Below are 24,423 nucleotides of genomic sequence, written 5' to 3'. Positions count from 1 at the left end.
TCTAAGCGTCGTCGGTGTCGGGGGACCGCTAAGGTTAACACGAAACTAAAGTACATATGTTGTATTTCTTTAACCCACCGCTGAGGATAAAAGATCAGTAAGGCACCTTCGCCATTGACTCGAAGATAAACAAGTACTCTGCCACTGAGGTGGTGTTTTTGTTTCTGTTCTGAGGAGTACACAGCCCTGTTTATGAAATGAAATTATATCTACGAACCGTAAAATTAATATACTTAATAAACATAATTTTGCTTTCTTCTGGCATGAACAAAGAAATATATTTAACATTAAAAAAAATCCTTAGGGTAGTTTTTGAGTTTTTCAGTCTCAAATATCAGTGTTGTATTTCTCGTTAATTTGCGCCGCACACTGCAGGCATGTTGATTTAGCGCACGCGCAGCAAGCAAATTTTCTTTGTCACTTTAATTTATTATAGAAAATACGATACAGCGTTCTAAAAAACCGGCTAAGTGCGAGTCGGACTCGCGCACGAAGGGTTCCGTATCATCTATACAACATTTATTAGACATATCAGGAAACACGTTTTTTGTATGGGAGCCTCCCTTAAATATTTATTTTATTCTGTTTTTAGTATTTGTTGTGATACATATTTAGCGGCCATAGTTATACATAATATGTAAAAATTTCAACTGTCTGACTATCACGGTTCATGAGATCAGCCGGACGGACGAACAGCGAAGTCTTAGTAATACAGTTTCCGTTTTTACTCTTTGGTTACGGAACCCTAAAAAGCTTTTTTTGAAGTAGGTGGAGTTCTTCGTACGCAAATATCTCACTGTTCCCGTGTAACTTCTACGAGTATAGTAAAACTTTTGTCAACGACGGCGTCATCAAAATTAGTGAAATCATGCCCTTTTACTTCATCTTACACTTATTCAATTTGTTGTTTATTTTATACATTAACAGCCTTTATTTTTCTTGATGATCTAGATTGAGCCATATTAGTCTCAACCTAGAAGCAATATTAATTACCTTAACAACGCACTTATTTTACTGAAGTGACGTCTATTAAGGGCAACACACACAGAAAGCGTGCGCGGGTCGGGTCGTGTCCGCCGCGTGATCCGCGCGGTTCGTTGTATTCACACAGAGAGCGGGTCGGACCCGCGACGGGCCCGCAGCGGCTATCAATGTTGCCAGTTTAGTGATTTAGTCCCTAAAGTGACGACTTTTGCTTAAATATTAGCGACCGCAAAAAAGTTTTGACGAATAAAATGGTTTATCTGGCGACTTTTGGAGTACAAATTAAAACAGTTCTAGAACCAATAAGAGATACGATATTTTTGTCAACTCGACACAGAATTATACAGTGCCGTGAGATATATGTGGAAAACGACAAACGCACTTGCGCACCAAGGTCAAACTTCATTTACTAACTTAATTAAATCCAATTATGCGATGGATGAAATTTTTAAAAGTGGCTGTTTTTTTTTTATCGACAGGAATAAGCTTATACTAGTCAATGGAAAAAAATATCAGATTTTTCTGTTGTACCAATTAATTAAAAAAATAAAATACTTAGATTTTATTCTCGCCAAAATGAACTAGTTACTGCGCATGAATACGGTGTTTAGGGTTCCGTAGCCAAAATGGCAAAAACGGAACCCTTATAAAGTTTATCCCTAAAGCTTAAGTTAAAAACCCCTAAAACTCGATTTTAATGAAAATTTGTACTTTAAAGTTGAATATTTCGCAAACAAATCAGTGAATCGAAAATCGTCTCAGTAACCCCCTAATGGTTTTATTTTAAAAGACCCCACACTATAGGGTTGGATGAGAAAAAAAAACCCTACTTTACGTCTATGAGTGGTACCAAAAACTGCTGCTACGCGGGCTGCTGACCCGGATAACTCACGTCTTAAATCGAGTTTAGCTCGATATGTTTCGGGCTAATCCGTAGCCCTTCGTCTTCGGAGCAACGCCTGCGCGTGTTGCAGCAGCCGCTGAGTTGCGTTGCTCCGAAGACGAAGGGCTACGGATTAGCCCGAAACATGTCGAGCTAAACTCGATTTAAGACGTGAGTTACCCGGGTCAATATATTTAATATGAGTGGGTCTCACGGTAGTTTAGGTAAATTTTATACCTTAGGCTGCTCCTTACTCTTAAACTACTAATACTTCTCAAGCAAACTTAGCCGTTATAGTTGTTTCCCTTGAAAGTTTGATATACTTACTACAATTCTGAATTTTTCAAAATTTTCCACCAGCCGGTTTAGATTTTAGAGGGGGGGGGGGGGGAAGTCGTTTTTAATGAAAATTTGCTCTTTAAAGTTAAATATTTTGCAAACAAATCACTGAATCGAAAAATCGTTTTGCAACCCCCTAATGATTTTAAAAGACCTATCCAACGATACCCCACACTACAACGTTGGATGAGAGAAAAAATCAACCCCACTTTACGTCTATGGGAGGTACACAAAAAAAAATTGTTATTGTGCTATTTTGTCGGCATAGTTTACATACATATATATGCAAAATTACAGCTTTCTAGCATTGATGTCCCTGAGCAAAGCCGCGGAGGAACGGACAGACAGACAGACAGACATGGCGAAACTACAAGGTTTCCGTTTTTGCCATTTTGGCTCCGGAACCCTAAAAAATATAGCACCATCGAAACTATCGAAGATTCTGCCAATGTCCAGGCTGAAAAAGACACTCGGTTGGCCGTTTTACGGTAGCATTTTCCTCTAAATTTTTAACATAATTATCAACTCTATGTAGAGCAGCATTTACAATTTCTCTATCAAACATCAGAAAATTAGAAGTAAACTCGCAACTAAGTTTTCGTTACAATTTGAAGCTAATTAACATGGGTAAAAAACTATGACCAAATTCTATGATCGTCTTTTAAAAAACAAGACATACAGAGTCTTTGAATACTTTATCTATAACATTATCAAGAACAACAGAACTAACTGAACTACGATTATATTTTGAGATTCTAGAAATTGATATGCCTAGTTTAAACGCATTTCATTTCGTTTATAAATAACACGACACAAAATAACTGCTATGAAACTAAGTAGCTTCATTTGTAGTATCTCTATGTCGTTTGTAGTAGCGGTAATTCGTTTATGTAGGTTTATTTCGTTTGCAGTAGCTTTTTTACGTTTGTAGTAGCTTGATTTTGTTTGTAGTAACTTGATTTTGTTTGTAGTAGCAGTAATTTCGTTTGTAGTAACTAAATATCGTTTGTAGTAGCAGTAATTTCGTTTGTAGTAACTAAATATCGTTTGTAGTAGCAGTAATTTCGTTTGTAGTAACTAAATATCGTTTGTAGTAGCTTTATTTACGTTTGTAGTAACTTGATTTTGTTTGTAGTAGCAATAATTTCGTTTGTAGTAACTAAATATCGTTTGTAGTAGCAATAATTTCGTTTGTAGTAACTAAATATCGTTTGTAGTAGCTTCATTTACGTTTGTAGTAACTTGATTTTGTTTGTAGTAGCAGTAATTTCGTTTGTAGTAACTAAATATCGTTTGTAGTAGCTTTATTTACGTTTGTAGTAACTTGATTTTGTTTGTAGTAGCAGTAATTTCGTTTGTAGTAACTAAATATCGTTTGTAGTAGCTTCATACACATTTGTAGTAATTTGATTTTGTTTGTAGTAGCAGTAATTTCGTTTGTAGTAACTAAATATCGTTTGTAGTAGCTTTATTTACGTTTGTAGTAACTTGATTTTGTTTGTAGTAGCAATAATTTCGTTTGTAGTAACTAAATATCGTTTGTAGTAGCTTCATTTACGTTTGTAGTAACTTGATTTTGTTTGTAGTAGCAATAATTTCGTTTGTAGTAACTAAATATCGTTTGTAGTAGCAGTAATTTCGTTTGTAGTAACTAAATATCGTTTGTAGTAGCTTTATTTACGTTTGTAGTAACTTGATTTTGTTTGTAGTAGCAGTAATTTCGTTTGTAGTAACTAAATATCGTTTGTAGTAGCTTCATTTACGTTTGTAGTAACTTGATTTTGTTTGTAGTAGCAGTAATTTCGTTTGTAGTAACTAAATATCGTTTGTAGTAGCTTTCTTTACGTTTGTAGTAGCTTCATTTTGTCTGTAGTAGCAGAAATTTCGTTTGTAGTAGCTTTCTTTACGTTTATAGTAACTTGATTTTGTTTGTAGTAGCAGTAATTTCGTTTGTGGTAACTAAATATCGTTTGTAGTAGCTTTTTTTACGTTTGTAGTAGCTTGATTTTGTCTGTACTAGCAGTAATTTCGTTTGTAGTAACTAAATATCGTTTGTAGTAGCTTTCTTTACGTTTGTAGTAACTTGATTTTGTTTGTAGTAGCAATAATTTCGTTTGTAGTAACTAAATATCGTTTGTAGTAGCTTCATTTACGTTTGTAGTAACTTGATTTTGTTTGTAGTAGCAGTAATTTCGTTTGTAGTAACTAAATATCGTTTGTAGTAGCAGTAATTTCGTTTGTAGTAACTAAATATCGTTTGTAGTAGCAGTAATTTCGTTTGTAGTAACTAAATATCGTTTGTAGTAGCTTTATTTACGTTTGTAGTGACTTGATTTTGTTTAGAGTAGCAATAATTTCGTTTGTAGTAACTAAATATCGTTTGTAGTAGCTTCATTTACGTTTGTAGTAACTTGATTTTGTTTGTAGTAGCAGTAATTTCGTTTGTAGTAACTAAATATCGTTTGTAGTAGCAGTAATTTCGTTTGTAATAACTAAATATCGGTTGTAGTAGCAGTAATTTCGTTTGTAGTAACTAAATATCGTTTGTAGTAGCTTTATTTACGTTTGTAGTAACTTGATTTTGTTTGTAGTAGCAATAATTTCGTTTGTAGTAACTAAATATCGTTTGTAGTAGCTTCATTTACGTTTGTAGTAACTTGATTTTGTTTGTAGTAGCAGTAATTTCGTTTGTAGTAACTAAATATCGTTTGTAGTAACAGTAATTTCGTTTGTAGTAACTAAATATCGTTTGTAGTAGTTTTTTTTACGTTTGTAGTCACTTGATTTTGTTTGTAGTAGCAGTAATTTCGTTTGTAGTAACTAAATATCGTTTGTAGTAGCTTCATTTACGTTTGTAGTAACTTGATTTTGTTTGTAGTAGCAGTAATTTCGTTTGTAGTAACTAAATATCGTTTGTAGTAGCTTTATTTACGTTTGTAGTAACTTGCATTTGTTTGTAGTAGCAAGAATTTCGTTTGTAGTAACTAAATATCGTTTGTAGTAGCTTCATTTACGTTTGTAGTAACTTGATTTTGTTTGTAGTAGCAGTAATTTCGTTTGAAGTAACTAAATATCGTTTGTAGTAGCAGTAATTTCGTTTGTAGTAACTAAATATCGTTTGTAGTAGCTTCATTTACGTTTGTAGTAACTTGATTTTGTTTGTAGTAGCAGTAATTTCGTTTGTAGTAACTAAATATCGTTTGTAGTAGCTTTCTTTACGTTTGTAGTAGCTTCATTTTGTCTGTAGTAGCAGAAATTTCGTTTGTAGTAGCTTTCTTTACGTTTATAGTAACTTGATTTTGTTTGTAGTAGCAGTAATTTCGTTTGTAGTAACTAAATATCGTTTGTAGTAGCTTTTTTTACGTTTGTAGTAGCTTGATTTTGTCTGTACTAGCAGTAATTTCGTTTGTAGTAACTAAATATCGTTTGTAGTTGCTTTCTTTACGTTAGTAGTAACTTAATTTAGTTTGTACTGGCAGTCATTTCGTTTGTAGTAACGTAATTTCGTTTGTAGTAACTAGATATCGTTTGTAGTAGCTTTCTTTACGTTTGTAGTAACTTTATTTTGTTTGTAGTAGCAGTAATATCGTTTGTAGTAGCTTTCTTTACGTTTGTAGTAGCTTGATTTTGTTTGTAGTAACGTAATTTCGTTTGTAGTAGTTTATTTACGTTTGTAGTAACTTGATGTTGTTTGTAGTAGCATAAATTTCGTTTGTGATAACTAAATATCGTTTGTAGTAGCTATCTTTACGTTTGTAGTAGCTTGATTTTGTCTGTAGTAGCATTAATTTCGTTTGTAGTAACTAAATATCGTTTGTAGTAGCTTTCTTTACGTTTGTAGTAACTTGATTTTGTTTGTAGTAGCAGTAATTTCGTTTGTAGTAACGAAATTTCGTTTGTAGTATTTTATTTGCGTTTGTAGTAACTTGATTTTGTTTGTCGTAGCAGAAATTTCGTTTGTAGTAACTAAATATCGTTTGTAGTAGCTTGATTTACGTTTGTAGTAATTTGATTTTGTTTGTAGTAGCAGTAATTTCGTTTGTAGTTACTAAATATCGTTTGTAGTAGCTTTCTTTACGTTTGTAGTAGCTTGATTTTATTTGTTATAACGTAATTTCTTTTGTAGTAGTTTATTTACGTTTGTAGTAGCTTGATTTTATTTGTTATAACGTAATTTCTTTTGTAGTAGTTTATTTACGTTTGTAGTAACTTGATTTTGTCTGTAGTAGCAGTAATTTCGTTTGTTGTAGCTTTCTTAACGTTTGTAGTAGCTTGATTTTGTTTGTAGTAACGTAATTATGTTTGTAGTAGTTTATTGACGTTTGTAGTAACTTGATTTTGTTTGTAGTAGCAGTAATTTCGTTTGTAGTAACTAGATATCGTTTGTAGTAGCTTTCTTTACGTTTGTTGTAACGTAATTTCTTTTGTAGTAGTTTATTTATGTTTGTAGTAACTTGATTATGTTTGTAGTAGCAGTAATTTCGTTTGTAGTAACGAAATATCGTTTGCAGTAGCTTCCTTTACGTTTGTAGTAGCTTCAATTTGTTTGTAGTAGCAGTTATTTCGTTTGTAGTAACGTCAAACTTGATTTTGTTTGTAGTAGCAGTCATTTCGTTTGTAGTAACCTAATTTCGTATTTTTTTTATGTTTGTAGTAGCAGTCATTTCATTTGTAGTAGCGTAATTTTGTTTGTAGTAGTATATTTACGTTTGTGGTAACTTGATTTTGTTTGTACTAGCAGTCATTTCGTTTGTAGTAGTTTATTCACGTTTGTAGTAACTTCATTTCCCTTGAAGTAGCATTCATCAGTTTGTATTTAATTTATTTAGTTACTGCCAACTAAAAAAAAGATAATTGTAACATAAATACACGACTACAAACGATATTAGGTTACTAAAAAGTAATAACGTTATTTTGTTTGTAGTGACAATCATTACGTTTGTAGTGTCTTTATTTCATTTGTACTAAACGTTCATTTCGTTTGTACTTACTTTATTTTGTTTGTAGTAGCACTAATTTAGACCATATTAACTTTATTACTTTTTTAGCTGTGCTAACGGCGTTTGTAGTAACTTTATTTTGTTTGTAATAGTGGTTATTACCTTTGTTGTGACCTTTTTTAGTTTGTAGCAGTGGTAATTTTGTTTATAGTGTTAGAATTATTACGATTGTATGCCAAATTTTCTAGTATAGCATAATGCAAATGATTCGATTCAAGAATCAAACTACTAAACTTTAGGGCCACTTCAAACTCCTCGTATTCTTTTTTAGAGCTTCTGCAAACGAAAAAATTGATACTACAATCAACTACAAACCGGAATGATAGTGTAGAAACAAAAAAAAAATTTTTTTGAATTTTTTTTTTTTTCAAAGTGCTCTAATTTTTTTTTAGAGTTACTACAAACGAAATCATTGTTACTACAATCAACTACATACCGAAATCTATGAGAATCATGAAAGAACAATGAGATTTTCCAAAGTCGGGTGCTACAAGTATAGGTGCAAAGTTTACTTGAGAGAAAAAAATTTTTTTTTTTTTACTACAAACGAAATGTTTTCTACTACAATCAACTACAAACGATTCTCTTTCAGAATCAATGACTCAATTTGAGGGTCGATGAAATGGGGGGATGAGTTTTTTTCAAAGTCCTGTAATTTTTTTTTAGAGCTACTACAAACGAAAAAAATTGTATTACAATCAACTACATACCAAAATCTATAAGAATAAAATAAAAATAAAATGTTTTTCAAATGTCGGGTGCTAACTTCACACAGCGGAGTCTCAGTAATGGGGTTCCGTTGGCGCCCTTTGGGTACGGAACCCTAAAAAACGTTACTGTGTTGTGAATGTGTATACTGTATACACACACACATCTGACACAACGAAACGTGCATAAATATCTGATACGACTCTATTACTAGGGCCGGTAGGACATGTCAGATATTTTTGCACGCTCCGCTGTTACGGATATTAATGTAGGTGCACGCGGTCACGATGTTTTCCTTCACCATAAAGCTCAAATTTCAAATTTAATATCCCACATGAATTTCGAAAAGCTGATTGCCTGCGATCCCGGATTTGAACTCACGATCCCTTTTTTTAACCCCCGACGCAAAAAGAGGGGTGTTATTATAAGTTTGACCGCTATGTGTGTCTGTCTGTGGCACCGTAGCTCTTAAACGGGTGGACCGATTTGAATGCGGTTTTTTAATTTAAATCAGGTTTTCTAGCGATGTTTTTTAGAAATGTTTCATCAAAATCGGTTAAGCCGTTTTTGGGATATTGAACTTTGAAGTGACTAAGTCAGAGGTTTTCCAACTTTTTTTTGGTTAGGTTATAGAGGTCATATATAGCTATCATGGCTTCACTCCGTACTGATTAGCTTATTTAAAATGACAGTTGCAACATCATTAAATTCTAAGATAAAATCTTCGTAACACACTGAGCGAATACCATAATATTCTCATTAAGATGTTCCATCTAATCCCCTACTCATAAAACATTGCTAACCTGTTAAACTAACAGAAGCTTAGCAAGCGATTATAAATAAAGCCGCAATTCGAGAAGAAATGGCCGGTTATGGATTTATGACGAGCATCGTCATGATTTATTTATTTGTAATTTTCGCATCATTTTAGATAACAACCCTTACTAAACACTGTTTGTCTGTTCCCTCAACACTTAAACCGCTGAAGTGATTTTGATTAAGTATGAAGATAGTTTGGGATCCAAGGATAGGTTTTATCCCGGAAAATTGTAAAGTTTCCAAAGGATAGCGAGATTTCTTGGCAGACGAAGACGCGTGCAAAAATGTATACCGAATCTTTTTGTTTTTTCTATCTAGCTATCTTCTTCTCCTATCTATCTTCTATTTTAAATGTATGCACGCGCATAACTTTCGAACAATGTCACTGACTTGGATAATTATTTTTTTGTTGTATTCGTTACTGTCAGGACATGGTTTATACAGAGGCGAAACATCTTGTAAAGGAATTAAATCATTGACTGAGAGCGCACATCCTCAACCGTTGAAGCTGAAGACCTGAAATCTAGCAGATATTTTATTGAGGATCATAGACGTGCACTAAGAATTATTTTTACTATATATACCAGGTAGTCATTTATGTTTAGGCGCTGCTCTTTGGTCAGCCTCACGCAACGCGTCATTTCAACTCACTGCTAATTAAATGCAAAATAAATTGTACTTAGTTAACCTTTATAGGATCACTTCTTTGTCCGTCTTGCTGTATTTTTTGTCTGGTTTAATATTTATACCGTGTAAAATTGTCCGTTTTAAACACATGAACTATAAAAAAATATCGAAGCAATTCCACTTTACTCCGCAAGTGAAAACAATGCTAACATAATTAATTTAAGAGGTCAGACCATTCAGTTGGTGTGTTGACAGCACAAATGTATCTATATCTAACGATCTCTGCCAATTAACCTTTATTGTCAACCGAATGGTCTGCTCTGGCTGAGAAGCAAATGTCAACGCATTCGACGCCGTGACGGCAGGGCAATAACCACCGATCGTGTACAATGCGCGAAGATATCACAATGCAGCTAAACACAGAAGGCAGAAGGTTTCTTTTATTCCATTTGTAAGCGTGAACCGTATTTTTTTTTTAGTTTCTTCCCGTGGTAATATATTTTATTAATTTTCAGTAGTCTAGTAACTATAACAACCCAAGTTTTGACAGATAATTTTGAGACTGTGGGAAGGACATAGGATAGTTTTTATTACAGAAAATTATTGCATAGTTCCCGCGGGATCGCGATAAACGCATCCTTCGCAGACGCGTGCCGCGGGTGCCTTTATCTCATCTCATAAAACGCAAAGACGACTTCTGTACCTGTCTATTTTATGGTATTGGGCTCGCGCACAATTATAATTAATGCGTTGCCGTCGCAGTCGGCTAATGTTGCGTAATGCTTTCTTTAATTGCGTGCACGTTAATAACCGTTTTCATTTTTTAATTCAGTGAACTGAGCCTGCCTTAGCGTTCTTGTTTCATTTTTATTCTTGCGAATCTTCGTCTTCCTGCGTCTTTAAATTAAATCTGTTTAAGAAAAACTGAATTTATTTGGAGAGTGATAAATGACGTGCACGAATGTCTCTGACGCCGTAACGGGTGAAACAAGAGTCGTAATTCTTGGCAAAATTTATGGCCGCGCTTCTGTCTGTTGCTTTAGTTTGTTTGGATTCACAGAATTTGTCACTGCAAGGCTTTATTATTAATGAATTAAGTAAAGTGTAAGACATTTATTAGAAGACCAGAATAAACAATGCCCTTCATCCCAAAAAATGGGTTGTTCCCTAGGGCACCCATAAAACGTATGCTTCATAGACGAAGTCGCGGGCAAAATTCGTTCATATAAACAGTACTGAAAATAGCACAAAACAAAACACAGAACAACAAAAAAACCAACCTCAATAGACACGTCATCGAACGATGCATTTCAGACAGCAACTTCTCGAGTTTCGTGAACAGAAATGACTGAGTCACGATCGAAGTCAAAGTCAAAATATCTTAATTCAATTTAGGTTATAACAAGCACTTATGAATGTAAAAAAAAAACTACTTTGGGTGTTCTAATATTTGAAGAGTTTCTTAAATTTCTCCAGAGTCTATTACCAGATGCTGAGCTAAGTACTAATAGTGACACACCTGTCGCACCCCGCTAACGCGACAGTAGTTCGAATGGGGTTGTATATTCAATAGGCATGGCTGAAATTAAAGCGTAAAGAAAAAGAAAGAAAGATGCTGTCTTATAAATACTTGACAGTTTTGATCTGTAGCCAAATACGCGTTAGCTACTAATCTTAGCTCTGTTCGCACACTATTGTCAAGAAGTGTCAATCAACGATAGTAACTTTATTTGGGCGTTCGATGGCTGAATAATTGTCTTATGCTATTTTATACATCGTTGATTGGATATTTTGTTTAGGTTAATTTTAGGTTTCCGCATCTCTAAAGGCAAAACGGAAACCTTATTCATTCACTTTGTTGTCCGCCTGGCTGTCAGTCAACACCCATTTTGTCAGGAATGCGTGAAGATACTTATCAAGCTAAAATTAATGTAAAATACTCAGGCACTAGGCACACCTTGAAGCAGTACATAAATCAAACTTGTTGACTTACACAATAAAAAGATACAGTCATTAAAAAGGTGTCGCATACAAATTGCCGTATATAACCGAAAAACCTGTAGGGTACTTCTGGTTGTCCTAGGAACTTGACATTCGGTAATGAAGGTAGCTATTATAGCACAACCAACAAGAAAGGTCTGAAAATATTATTTTTTCAGAGCTTGAGCTTCAGGGCAATAAAAACCGTGCTCCCAGGCCGCATTATCTGGGTGTTTTCAAAAACCGATTGGGGCCGCAGCAAAATGCTTTGGGCTGCAAGCTGTCCGTGGACCGCGTGTTTGACATGGCTACTGTGAAGGCGAGTTTGTTTTAATTTCTTCTCAAGCTCGAATGCTCTGTAGCTATACTATGTGTAACATGCACAGCATCCGTTCAAAGTAAATAAATTAAATACAACACCACAGGGAATAGAAACCGCATTGCAGTCGGTTTTAGTCGGTGGTAAGCGGCACATATCGAATTGCTTAGCGCTTTTAACATTTTCTGCGTGATAGTGCTTGGTTTTATTACAATCGTTCACATATCCGGTTGAATTGTTTGTCACGAGAAGTTTTAACTTCTTCAAAGTTTACATAGGTTGTACAGATGCCGCATGAACATCGCAGCTGTCTTCAAGGCCAAAATATGTATTACACCGTATTGTAATCTAAAATTGAACACTCATTCAATGTGCATACCGAGATGCTACTCCTATATACTTATGGCTTTTTCTTCCAGTTTCATGTCTGAATGACCAAAGAGGAAAATCATTTTGTCTGTAAACTTATTTTTCACCTGAGTGCAAGGAACTTACGCATTTGAGAGACGCTAGATTAGACTTTGAAGTAACATACATGCAATGCCATGTGTAGTTTGAGTTTACTTTTTTGCTCACGAAAGTGAGCTCTCAATTTGTTTTATAATTGAGATCGAACATATCCGGACTCACCAAGAGTATTCGATAGTAATTATACGGGATGACGCAGCGTTAGCGAATCTTGGATAGCGCGTACTTCATCAAACTTGACGTGCTTTTTTGGATCTCGTATTTATGATCTGATCTGACATGGGATTTTTGATTGTGTTTATTGTTGTATGATTGGTTATTGTTATAAATGAAAACAAGTGTTATCATTAGGATTGATATGGATATTTTGAGATCGAGGCTTATTTATTTTATGACGAGAGCTGTATAACTTAAGTTATTGTACATCTTAAATTGCTGCGGGGGATTCAGGTCAGCTCCACCGCTCCTGAGTGGAGACAGCGTACGTAAGTAGACGTTGGTAGACCTCTAGCAAGGTTTTCGGAAAACTATCTAGTAAAGATCGTCGTCGATTTCAATCTCTCTGGTGGCCTACGTCCCGCAGTGGACGTCTTCCGCTTTTGACTGTTATGATAATGATGCCTATTAGTAAAGAAGCTCATGCCCATCTTCCACCGCAAAAGGAGCGGACTCATTACGAACTCAGTTTATCCTGTAGCGATCAAATTCATAGAAGTTCGGTGGAAGTACTACAATGCAGTGGATCGATGTACTCTTAAGTTAAACTGAGTCTGCGGAAACCGTTCCTCTCGCGGCTGTTCCTATTGCAAAATGTTTGAATCAGATTATCATTTTTCTTTTTTTGTACAATTAGGTATAATAAACATAAGAAAAGCTACAAAGTCCACAAATTCCTGACACAACCAGGTTTGCATCGTGCTCCATGGCTCGCTTTCTAACATCAAGTTACAATCCGTAAATGCCGATGAATAATCATACATATTCGCCCAAATGAATTTTGATGAGCTGATTCGTATATTTCGCTAAATTGGCAAGCTCTGTCTAATCTTTTTGGAAATTGAGTTTTAATTATCGAGATAACCTTGTGTTTGGGCAGTTCCTACAATATGGGATGAGTCACGACACTCGCAAGAAATCGTGTTCGAGATTTGATTGTACCTACTTAACTCACAGAGCCTCGGATTTCATAATGAGTGGATTAGATATTAGTTGCCAACCTAGATTGAAGGACGGTTCATGGATTGGGGTTCAGTACAGTCAAGGGCATAAATATCTATGTATACAGCCTTAGCGACAAATTATAAGTACATCGATCTTATGGTTAGTGGCATAAATATGTATATATATTTTTGACGTCTTGGTGACGTCCATATATTTATGTTTTTGACTGTTCCTGGCAATTTACAAAACTCTACAGTATCTCTGTAACATAGCAGCAGCATTATGACTACATCGCAAAAAATAAAACCAATTAGGTATCTTTACTCGTACTAATCAACTTTATTCGTAAATTTATCAGTAAGCCATGTGCTAAATTTCTGTTTACATTTCTAACATATTTTAATTTAAACTTTTTGTTAAGATTCATTATCTTTCGCATTTTAAGTCGATTTGTTAGCCAATTAAGGCATTCCTTGGTGTGTTTTTAGTAGATAATACCAATTTATAATCTTACCGAAGTCTACATTAGCAGAAAGATAACAATTGCGGCAACAAAGCGCTTATGACAGGAGATGGCCACGCGCGCTTTCTCCTCTCTCAAAAAATATGGCTAGTTGACCACATGGTCAATTCCATGAGTTGTTAAGCTGTGCGAAGCACTTGCGTAACAGTTTTTTTTTTGGGAATTTGATATAACTAATAATAAGAAGACTAGAAAGGAAAAAGAAGCTAAAAGGCGCGAGACTATACCTACCTATTTATTTTCCCCGCACAGTCTTGTAACGAAGTTAATTGTTCAAAGAAAATGGGCTATTGCAGAGATCGCGGATCAGAAAGATTACATTGCAAAGGATAGAGCCGCAATTTACTAAAATGCATGAAAACAAAAAGTGCCCAAGTGCATATTAATAAGTAATAACAAGGATAGACGAAAATGTGGAAACATTAATTCTGAAAAGAAGGACACACGAAAAAATTTCTTTATACTTATTTTCGTGGAACGCAATAAAGTTTGACTAGATTAGACTGTAGTAAAATTCACTTTTGCACCAAGGGTAAGGTGCGTTTCGTTTTAGTAAAAATATGCTTAAAATATACTCGTATATTAAAATATAAAAAAACACGAATTATTTGTTTTTTTTTTGCAGCTCTGCTTTAGACTATTGCCAAAAAGGTCACAAAAAATTAAGTGCACAGATAACCTAAGGGCGACTCTCGGCATAAGTCCTTTAAGATTGTGGCTAACAAATTAAAACATGTAAATATACATACATTATACAGTTTAGTTTATAAATAGTTTTAGTCTTGGATGTTAGATAGTATTTATTGTACACAATATTGTAGGATAGGAATTCATGAATTTGTTATATTGAATAAATAATACTTCCCACTTGTTAAAAAAAATACATTATACATTAGTGTATATTAGTCGTAGTATATTATACATGTATTGTACAACATACATCTTTCGCTGCCGGACGGCGAACCATCGTCAAAGTCATTACGATCAATCACCGTTCATATTAGTTTTTGATCAACTGCCTGTTAATGTTTGATTGATTGAGATGAGGTTCTTTATGGGCCGAGTTAAGCGGGTGTGGATCTATTTAACTCCCAATTAAAGATGGCAGATAAGGATAACACGACTAGACAATACTGTGGATATGACCAGCGCAATTGAAAGGAATATAATAAGTTTTCATTTAAAATTTCATTTCAATAAAAGCACTTTTTGCTGACTTCAGGTACTTTTTGATTACTGTTCGTCAACAAAACTTTTGATAGTTGTATTTCTTAGCCTTGTGAGATATATACAGTCAAATATCTATGTAAACTTCGATCTGCTTAGTGGCAAAAAGGCGTGTAGATATTTTTGTCGTTTTGGTAAAATACAATATTTGTGATCTTGTGTACAGCGGAATCGTAGAAATACGAAAGGAAATTAGAGGAATACGATCTCGTTAGTACCCTACGGAACCCTCAATTTGTCCCACTGCCACCTAATCGTTAGCGTTGATCAAACCAGCGAGCACGCGCACGGCATTGTAAACAGGGCCACATACTCGTAACTGGAGCGATCGGTCAGTCGATCCGGACAGTAAGATCAGTCTAAATTTTCTGTCTCTGTCTGTTTGTTTACATAGCTTCGACATGAGCGACGCAAAAAAAATGAGTATCCATTTTAAAAGTCTGCAATGTACCTGTCACTTCCGCAGAAACGTGACGCGACGGGGTGACAGATTGTTTACCATCAGTTGACCCGCTCGTTTGTCTACTACCTACTCTAAAAAAACTACCTAGATAGATTCCCTTGATTTTACATATTGGTAAGTCTAGAACCTTGATGAATTCTTAATTAAGGAGCTGTTTAGCACACCTGACGTTTTCCCATCTGTCGCTTACTGCTGCACAATGCGCGACAATAGAGAATATGACGTACGTGAATATTTTAATTGAAATCAGGGAGTAACTATTATGTAAACTGTGGCCTTTGGTTTGTTTTTATACATATCACGGACATTAATTGTTGAGCTGAGCTTCTGTGAAATGCCTTTATACTAATACTGCCAATCTCTGGCAACGTGATGTATTTATGTTACCTATTGGGCCATTATAGCAGTTCAAGGCCGGACCTGAAACTGCGACTACTTAAAAGGCTGTAGATCCTACATTTCCGTTTACTTCATTAAAGTTTCCTGCTCATTTGATCTTTATTCTCCTTGTCCACAGTCCGCAGCTACGACAAACACGACAAATGCGGCCTGGTGTGGATACCGCGCGTCGTCGCCTACCGGTGCCGCACGTGCGGCATCTCGCCATGCATGTCCATTTGTCGCGATTGTTTCCACCGCGGGGACCACTCGACGCACGACTTCAACATGTTCCTGTCGCAGGCCGGCGGCGCGTGCGACTGCGGGGATAACTCTGTCATGAAGGAGGACGGGTGAGTCGGTTCATATAGATCTGTACCGGTAGTTATGTTCTATGAATCCTAATAGGTAGAAATCTCTTCCAAGTGGTGTGAAGGTGGCTCAAAGTCACTCAATGGGCAGTGGAAAGAGATGTTTGACATAATGTGAAGTAATGGGAACTGTAAGTAAAGGAACTAAACTTACCTATATATAGCTCAGCAAATCGAACATATTAGTGTCAGTGATCGGGGCAAATTCCTTGTTGAACGTACGGTCTTTGGGCCGTAAGATTCTGGTCAGGAGTGGTGACCGCGTACCGGAAGACAGAAGTGTTAGTAGACCGACAAAGTGAATAGACGATCTGGTCGAGATTGCGAGAAGCCACTGGCTACGGGTAGCAGAAAACGTTCACTATGCAGATCCACAGGGAAGGATTATGACCAGCCAGCAGTAGAGGTTTTCAGATTGATTTCATTATCAACTTCCTAAACCCATATCAATATACCAACCAGTTACCATGCCACTTCGCCACCAACGACGAGTAGCTTTGTGAAATCTTGTCGTTATAGATATCAAAATAGGCTTGACTCACCGATTAGTAATATACAATACTTCCCTTCGAGGTTACTCCTAGGTTCGGAACCAGAACCAATGATTTAAAAAAGGATTAAATAGTTTTGTTTAGTTTCTTTGAGTCGGGAATCTAGTATTGTGTGAAAGCATTTCGCAGACCCCTTGGATCCCATCACAGTCACATATATAAAAAAATAGTATATGGCTGACGGCCAATTGGAATAGAACAAACTAATCTCATTCAAGTTTATGCGTGTGACTTCATCGCTGCAATTACCCGGATGACTAAAGTTGTTTTGCGGCAAAGTCTTGAAAAATAGTGGCAATTCGCTGGGTGCGCGATGACAGCGCCAACTAGCGGTTACAATTACGGCGGACTTTGAAATATCAAATGGTTGGCTGTCATTACAACGAGTAAGGAAACAAGCAAATAATTTCAACGAAATATCTTAATTTACATATATTCTATTCCATCATGTAAATCTATATTCTTATGACTGTCTTCACGAGAAGTAATAAAATAAACAAATTTAATCGAATAACACATTTCATATATATTGCAGGCGATTATTTATGACTGTAGTAGGTCGTTAGTAATGCAGACTTTTTGTGTATTTTCAGTTAAACATGGCCAAATTAATTATAATAACTGGATTCCGAGCACACTATACGACATCGCTTTCCAACCACAAACAACAATAAAAGGAAAACACTTAGTTTTGGCTCAATGTGTCCAAGATGTAAAAGAATCTAGTGAACATCATAAATTCATAATGAGCCACACGATGGAGCTCGTGTAATAAGTCAAACTTCAGTGACATCGACGCCATACAAAAAATCTTTCTTGTGGAAATTTATAGAATTTGTGATCACTGTTTTAGCCATTGTTCTTACAGTTAACAACTAACACAGGGCGAACATTTATTCATCAGTAGAATAATCCTCTGGATGACGCCAAATGACATAGCCAGTCATAAAAAACACCGACCTAGCATACTCTATTATAATAAGCTATTACAACTGAGCTCAAGAGCTTCAAGACGTATAGAAAGACCGTCGTGCTAGATGTCGACTGAATTTAGTCGTGTCGTGGGCAGAGCGACGTCACAAGTTATGACTTCCCATACTTTGTAGCGAGGAACAGGATTACACCCACGCGCGTTATAAATATGGCGTTGACTCTATGGTAATGTCTTTTGGGAAGTGTGGCTTATGACCGCTTTGGGTGTTGGTGTTGAACAAAAAACTGGGCAAGTGCGAATTGGCCTCGTGCACTGAAGGGGTTACCGGTTATGTTCATATTAAAAGCCAGAACCAGGCATTAGCTACGTAGTAAGCTCGTGTGAACCCAACATAAGGGATCCGGCTACTTGTCCTTCACCTTGACTATAGTAGTTTTCTGTTCCCTCTCATTTATTTCGCCCTCATATTTACTTTTTATAAGTGTGCTCGTGACATTAAAACAGCGCAATAAATGACGCAAAAACCTTACCCACGACAGGTGCCCGTTTTCGATAATTATTTTAATGACAATGGAGTACAAATGATTCGCTATTACGGAGGCAACTTATTCCAAAAGAACCGTATTGTTTAAATTTAATTTACACGTAGTTAATTTAGTCAATTCTATTAGCTAAGGTGTTGATTTACGTACCAAGATATATACAAGGCCTGTTTGTCTATCTTGAAAGTACCTATTCAGCCTACCTATTCAGGGGATCTCAGATATGAATATGGCTAACAATTTCGATGAAATTTGGTATTTGGGTTTTCGGGGGTGAACAATCGATCTAGTTTGGTCTTATCCCTGAGAAAACGCGTGTTTTCAAGTTCTGATTATACATACAATATCAGGCACATGGAGAAAATATTGAATAATTGTAAAGTAAGCAATAGGCGGCCTTATCGCTTAAGAGCCAGAGAACCAATTATTTGAGCATTCGGCCTTTCTTATTAAAAGTGCAATTTAATAGGTGTCCGTGTAATGATATAACAAATGTATGAAATTTGTGCATTTCGAATGATAGAGTCAAAATATCGACTAAACGATATTTTGATGAGAGTAAAGCCAAAAAAAAATCATATATTGACTCAATAAATGACTGCTATTTGTGCAATTCTTCGAATATAAAAGAGGAACTTTGTGTGAATTTCCAGAAACAAATATGCGGTTTTACAAAACTCAGGCGACAACATTGTCCTGGATGCAAAATTTAATTTTTCCTCATGACTGTCTCAAATCTTGACTATTAACTAAATGAGTGTAGTCAGTGGCTAAGATTAGCCTAACCTTTGCCTTGGTCGGGAGCACTGGCCCGAGGCGGCCTTGCCACAAAGACATGCTTTAATTGACACACCTTCGGCGTCTTAGTTCACAATGCTCGGGTATTATCACAATCAACCGAGTACAAACTCTAAATCTCACACAATAGGTACAAAATCGTTTGTTTAACTCAATTTCCGTGAAGTCCCTATAATTCTCACATCTTTGTGGGTGTACAGATGCAGGCAGTCAACTATTGTGTCACGCGTATACTATACATACTCGTATAATATAATATCCAACGAAGTCATACATGAGTCGACTTATGTGGCTGCGAACTCTACTCCACTTGAGGACGGTTGGTATTGGTGCAGCGTAGGAAATATGTCGGATAGATTATGGCATGAACTTGAACTTGTCTCGAGGCGACCTTGAGCGAGGTCGCGATGTGGCAGTCTAGTTGACGTTTTTGTTTTACGCTAGCACCATGCAGCTAATTAACTTTGACAAAGTTTTCAAACGTATCGTCTTGGTTGATTCAACGTCAAATGACATTGCATGTTTTAGGAAATTGCCCAATTTGAACAGTCACCAGCATTAATATCTGCCACAGCGGAGCGTGCAAAAATATCTGACACGTCCTTCCGGCCCTAGAAATAGACGCTTGTTGTGTCAGATATTGGTGCTGGTGACTGAACATGGACGGTTTTATTTCATCGTTTCAAGTTTTATAAAAGTTTTAACGACGCGTGTGATTTCGTTAGATTGTTCATCAGATGTTACGAGTAATCATTTGATGTAGTCTTCTTTATTTTATTGTTTTCACCAATTAACCGACTTTTCGGAGAATACACATGGTTGAATAATCACTTTATTCTCGTATAGTCTTTATAAACATTATCATAATAAAATATTGTTCTTTGCTAAACTCCTTAGTCATCCTGATTACCAGCAGTCAAGTTTATCAACTAATTTACTAGCTTTAAAATTTTAGGCTAAAAAAGTGCAAGGGGATAGGATGCTGGCAGGGAAAATTTGTTCTTATTTTCTTTATTAGGACACACGTGAAAAGCTGGGACGAGCTGCTAGTATAGAAATAAGATAAGGCTACAAAGAAAAAAATGTCGTTTCCAAAGACAATACAAAGAAATATTTACACTATACTCACTGACCGGTATGGTCCTCGAGAGCCAGAGCGAGATGCAAGATAAACAGCTGTTGATAAAGAGGGACAGAATACTAGTTGAACTTGACTTGACATTAGACCTTCGCGACGGCCTTCGCCATTTCAAGGAATTAGATTTGGTGTATTTTATTTGGGAGAATTTATTTGTTTCTCAGATGTGTACGGAAAAGATAAAGGTAAAGGTGTACGGAATGAAACGAGGAAGGTTATGTATGTCGCAAGCTCTATAATCGCATGACATGATTATCATCAAAGATTGTTAAATAAGAGTAATAACTTGAACTAACGTGATATATTTTTTTCTACCTAAAAATGGGACAACGATTTTTAAAGCGACTTTGTTTGGACACCAATAGTTAAATATTTTTATATAATATATTTCAATTAATATTGTATTTAAGTTTTTTTCTGGTGCGCGAATTTTGCTTTATTACTGCAGGTGAGGACTTCAGAAAAGTCAAGACTTGATATATTATCTTTAAAAATTAGGTAAAATCAACATAGCTGAAGTAGAAGCAACAAGTTTATCAAAAAAATACACGTTCGTCCGTCTTCACGTTTTGTGTTTTCACGTGTTTTCTTATAGAACACAACAGAATCGGTAGGTGTGTGACCGGCCTTATTCACCCATAATCATGTCCTGATACTGGTAGACTCGTCTAAATATCGGTAGCTCATTAAATGGCGGCCCTGTAGAAAATATTTCTAATACTCTCTGTTATTTTCAACAAAAGAATATTTTTTTCTTTACTGCCATCCGTGTAAGTCACCTTTAACTTGTTAGCCTTCAATTTGGGGTCAAGCAGTACGCCTCGTGTCACCTTCAATTGTCTACTTTTTTCATGTATCGTTTATCTTTACTGTCTAGTTCGCAATTTCTATGAATATCGAAACTTCCATATCTACATAATATAGTAATACCAATGCGGCATAAGTTAGGTAGCAAGTTATAGCTAGTCTCATTCACGAAGACGTGTGATTTTGTCAAAATTAGACATTAATGACATTGTAATAAGAACCACGGCACGAGTCATCGTGAGTGACTCTACCTATACGTACGTACTTACTTACGTGCCAAATGTTAGCTGGTTGGGTAAGTAGTACTAAGTAGGTACCTACGAGATCCAGTTTCTCGAGTCATATCGGTGTTTTAATTTTCTCATAAAATTTTCAAAACAAATTAAATTACTAATGTTATTAATGGCTACTTGCTGGAAACACATAAATCTCGAGTTAGCGTTAAGCTCAGTTTAGTAGTGTCAATTTGTATGGAACTGTCAAGCTTAAGCATGGATTAACTACTTAATCTAGATTTGTTTTTTCCTGCAAGACGGCCTAAGACTCGTAAGTTTCTAGAAATTGCGCTCAGAATTTTCATCATGTAGGAAAGGCACTATAGTTGCTTCTCCTGGTCGATACAGGGGTGTTCGTTCAGTCAAACTTGCCTAGGCATCTGCTGAAATGCTCCGACTTTTAAAACATCTTGTATACGAGTACAAACGGTGAAAGATTTGTACCGTGAAGTCTGTTCCTAAATTCCCACACACTCACATAGAAAGCCTAGCAGGAACAGCATACATTTTTGCAGAACTAGTTCCTAACGCAATATCTCTGTGTTTCCAGGTTCTGCAGCAACCACGGCAACAAATGTCCACGGCCGGGCACGGCGCCCGCCGACCTCAAGTGCGTCGCTGAGGCCATGATGCCGCGCCTCATCCTGAGGCTGCTCCAACACTTCAGGGAGAATAGGTAATGCAGTAGTTCCAGCTCTTGACGCTTCGGTGATATACTTCATCGATCATTACGTGATTTAAGAGCGGGAGTTAGGACTTGCAGATTTGCTGGCTCCTAATCCGGGACAGAATCAAGAACAATTTGAAAGATTTTTTTATACTTATTACTTTTTAGCGGCAGCTGCAATTTTTTGGCCATCGAGCCCTTCAAGCAATTATAAATTGGTTGAAGTGTGGGGTCAATCTTTCACCAAGTTATAACCCATGTTTCTAATGTCGTTTGTTTGGTCCTCTGATCGCACATAGATTCTTATGATATTTTAAAGTCCCGGGACATTTTATTAGCTGCAGTATGTGCCTGGGACATGGAGTCCCTTTCCGGCCCAGTCCCGGCGGGACTCGGGTATCTGCTAATATTAGCGGGAAGAAATTTTAAGATTTAAATTCGGGTTTTGTTCCGCGTACCTTGATTTTAGAGAAGCTCGATATTTCGGCACAGTTGCATGCGCCATGATCAGGAGATGGCTCGTGATGGATTCATGTCAACCCGAATTTAAATGATAAAATTAGTGATGACCGCGGTAGGCGTGGTAGATTGTGTTACTAGGAATAGATGAGAATTTTAAGTAAATTTGATGGGTCGGTTTTACGTCTCCGAGCAGCCTAAATATACTTATAGAAGTCCAATCCTATGTGTGAAATATTCCTCCCAAGTTAAGGTATGGTATTGAAGTTATCTCTATATTCAATAGTTGCAAACGGTGACCTAGGGCACTTGTCCCACCGCCGACGATGAGCGAGAAGCGAGCAGAGCGAGTAACTAGAAACGAGTGGGCGAGCAGCGAGAAGCGAGTGTTCGAGCACGACGGGCGATTACTCGCTCTACTCGCTCGAGCCGGGCGGCCGCCAAGCTAACAGCGCTGAGCGAGTATCGCTGAGCTAGTTTTATAGCTCAGCGAGTCTTATAGCTCTTGTCGCTGCGACAAATGATGTAAGAGCGAGTTCTCGCCGGCAGTGTGAACCGCCAGCGATCAACTATTAATATATGTCTCTTTTACTCACACAGGATCTTATATCTTTTGTTCGTTTCTTGAGCGAGAAAATAGTCGATAGCCAATCGTTTCCTCGCCGGCGGTGAGACAACTGCCTAGAAAACGATTTAAGTGACAATTTATGCCTCTTAGCAACTACCGTACCGTACAACGCAGCACAACGGTAAAAGCCTCTATATGCCTATTCCCTTATATCACACGTTAACTGTAGAATTGTATAACACAAATATCAATATAATATTTATATTTCATGAACTTGCGTTTTATTAAGTGGACTTTATAAATGAATTGAAATTGTTCAAATAAACAGATGCCAAAACAAATTTATTTAAAACATTCCCACTCTTGCTAGCCCTACGACTTCATGTCATAAAAACCTTCGAAGTGCGAGTCAACTTGCGCATCGAGGGTTCCGTACAAAATTTTAGGTATATTCAAATATAGTACGCTTAAACGGCAGTATCTTTTAGAATCAACTGTTAGCAGAGTCTTGCTGCTAAGTAAAAAGTACGAAGTGTCGGATCGTTTTAACCGACTTCAAAAAGATGTCGTAATTTCAAAGAAAAAATAGGTCATCAATGTCTGATAGACAATACCTACAGACCGAACCAGTTCCTTTGAAAGTTTGTATTGATATAGTTCAGAGCGACCTTTCAACTGATATAGTTAGCTCAGTGATCTTAAACCATCAGGGTGTTCTAGTTCTGAGACTATTGTACCTCTGCTCATTCGTGTCGATTTTATCTGCCACATCCTGACAGGTAAATCCGTCATTCACCATACAATATACAATACATAAGGAGTTTACTTGCTTTGTCAGAAGTAGCTAATTGCATCATTGTTCCTTTATTCTTCATTTTGTCAACCTTCAATATGCCAGGACAATATCGAGCGCAGTAGCATTTTGTTTTCTTTACGATGCAGCTGCATAAATTTCCATACGACGTCATTGTGCCTACATAATGTATGCGTGGAACGGTTATCTGACTGAACCAATTTCAATATCGAACCGTTGATTCAGCGGGTATTCGATATTCTGGATTGGTTAATACAATGGTTAGAGGATTGAAAATACAAACTGAAATATAGATGCACAGAAAAACCAGAAAAATAAGACCATTACTGGGAATCGAACCCAGGTCCTCGGTATTCCGTACCGCGTGCTATACCGCTACACCACTGATGGTCAACGGTACAGACACGAATTTCCCCTATGCACCTCATATCTCAGCTTGTTTGTTTCTTATTTAGCCACTTAAGCAGTGACGCTAGCGACATCTATACCGTAGCCCTCGTCGAGAAACTTTTTTCGGCACTCCATTGGAACTAACCGCTCACCCGGACAAGAGATTATTTAATTTGATTGCTTAGTAACGACATCTCTTGTCCGGGTGAGCGGTTAGTTCCAATGGAGTG

General features: G+C 36.6%; 1 protein-coding gene across 1 annotated transcript in view; it reads left to right on the top strand.

The window, feature by feature from the left end:
- Positions 1–24,423, top strand: part of Ubr3 (Ubr3 ubiquitin ligase) — a 111,800-nt gene that overhangs the window by 31,896 nt on the left and 55,481 nt on the right. The window contains exons 2-3 of the mRNA XM_074100400.1: positions 16,019–16,232; positions 21,846–21,971. Coding sequence (XP_073956501.1) covers positions 16,019–16,232; positions 21,846–21,971 — 340 coding nt within the window. The remainder of the gene's footprint in view (positions 1–16,018; positions 16,233–21,845; positions 21,972–24,423) is intronic.

Source organism: Choristoneura fumiferana, chromosome 17 (genome assembly GCF_025370935.1).
Source record: "Choristoneura fumiferana chromosome 17, NRCan_CFum_1, whole genome shotgun sequence".
In the NCBI taxonomy this organism is placed as follows: Eukaryota; Metazoa; Arthropoda; class Insecta; order Lepidoptera; family Tortricidae; genus Choristoneura; species Choristoneura fumiferana.
This window is presented reverse-complemented; position numbering and strand designations above follow the sequence as displayed.